This window comes from Pollachius pollachius (genome assembly GCF_949987615.1).
Source record: "Pollachius pollachius genome assembly, chromosome: 4".
In the NCBI taxonomy this organism is placed as follows: domain Eukaryota; kingdom Metazoa; phylum Chordata; class Actinopteri; order Gadiformes; family Gadidae; genus Pollachius; species Pollachius pollachius.
Window position 1 is genome coordinate 18820547 of NC_136937.1, and position 1591 is coordinate 18822137.

The 1591-nt window shown below is 41.0% G+C and overlaps 1 protein-coding gene across 1 annotated transcript in view; it reads left to right on the top strand.

Annotated features, from left to right (window-relative positions):
• Nucleotides 1–407: 407 nt before the first annotated feature.
• The window catches only part of garnl3 (GTPase activating Rap/RanGAP domain like 3), a gene marked incomplete at its 5' end in the record, with an annotated part of 33006 nt that continues 31822 nt past the window's right edge, over nucleotides 408–1591 (top strand). The window contains 2 exons of the mRNA XM_079734235.1: nucleotides 408–437; nucleotides 1415–1489. Coding sequence (XP_079590361.1) covers nucleotides 408–437; nucleotides 1415–1489 — 105 coding nt within the window. The remainder of the gene's footprint in view (nucleotides 438–1414; nucleotides 1490–1591) is intronic.

The window sequence follows — 1591 nt, forward strand, 5'->3', positions numbered from 1 at the left end:
TGCGCAAACACCACACCAGACAAATAGTACACCTGTATTTACACACAGATGTATATGCAACGGAGACAGATGGAGACACACATACAGACACACACACACAATTACACACACACAAACACACTTCAGTGTGGTAAGAGAGCTTTGCTGTTATTGTTATTCACATCGTTTTTTAATTTCTATTCTGTTTTTTTAACACATTATTCAACAAAAGTAGTCTTCTCTTTTCTTTCTTCTCCTTCTCCTGGTCTTTACTCTCTACCATTCACTGCAGTAGGCCTGTCCCCATTAACTCTTCACCTTTCTCTCTCTCGTTCTCTCTATCTCTCTGTCTCATTCCCTCTTCTTCTGTCTCTGTCATTTCTCTCTCTCTCTCACTCTCTCTCTCTCTCTCTCTCTCTGTCTGAGTTATGAGTCAGCAGGCCTCAGTGAAGGCGGGCGTGAGTGAGAATCTAAAAGGAGACATTATAGCAACAAGTTTTGTCTGACTCTCTAGATGGAAAGACTGTTGAGTTGATTCTCAAATTATATTCAGACTTATTTTAAATTGAAACATTTTGAAATGTCAACTATGCCTGCTATACAAATACAACAGAAACACAATAGAAACACAAAAGCCCAACACAACAGAAACACACCAGACAAACACAACAGCACAAAACAGAAACACAACAGAAACACAATAGAAACACAACTCAAACAAAACAGAAACACAACAGCCAAACAAAACAGCCAAACACAACAGAAAAAAAGGAAACTCAACATAAACACAGTAGAAACACAACAGAAACACAACAACCAAACACAACAGACAAACAGCCAAACACAACAGCCAAACACAACATAAGCACAACAGAACACATTGGAAACACAATAGAAACACATTGGAACACAGTGGAAACACAACAGCCCAACACAACATAAACCCAATAGCCAACACAACAGAAACACAACAGCCCAAAACAACAGAAATACAACAGAAACACAACAGCCAAAGTCAACAGAAGCACAACAGAACACAGTGGAAACAGCCAAGCAAGGCAGGAAGGGGTTGGTCGTCACAACAAAATGAGACTAGATAATAATGTCACTGTGTGTATTAATAGATTGAACGGTATATGAAAGTGATATACTGACGGTAACATAGTGAGTGAGAATTGTGTTACAGGTTGTATCACCAACCTAAAATACACTTGTACTGTCACAAGAGTGGATCATCTGTCTGCTTTTGTTCCTGTTTAGCGTTTGACTGTGAGCTCATGGTGGTTCTCCCTCCTCCATTACTCAAACAGCTGGTTTGACGGGAGCTAATTCTGAACATGTGTCTCTATGTGTCTCTCTGTCTCCCTCTCTCTCTATCCGGTTCTCTCTCTCTCTATCTCTCTCTTCTTTTGTTCTCCATCCCTCAAACTTGTAGCTGATCTCCAGTGATGCAGACGGAGCCATCCAGAGAGCAGGCCGCTTCAGGGTGGAGAACGGCTCCTCTGATGAGGTATACTCTCTCTCTTTCTCTCTCTCTTGATATGTCTCTCTCTCTTTCTCCCAATTCTTCTTTCTCTCTCTCTCGTGCTCTCTCTTCTATATCTCTGTCTCT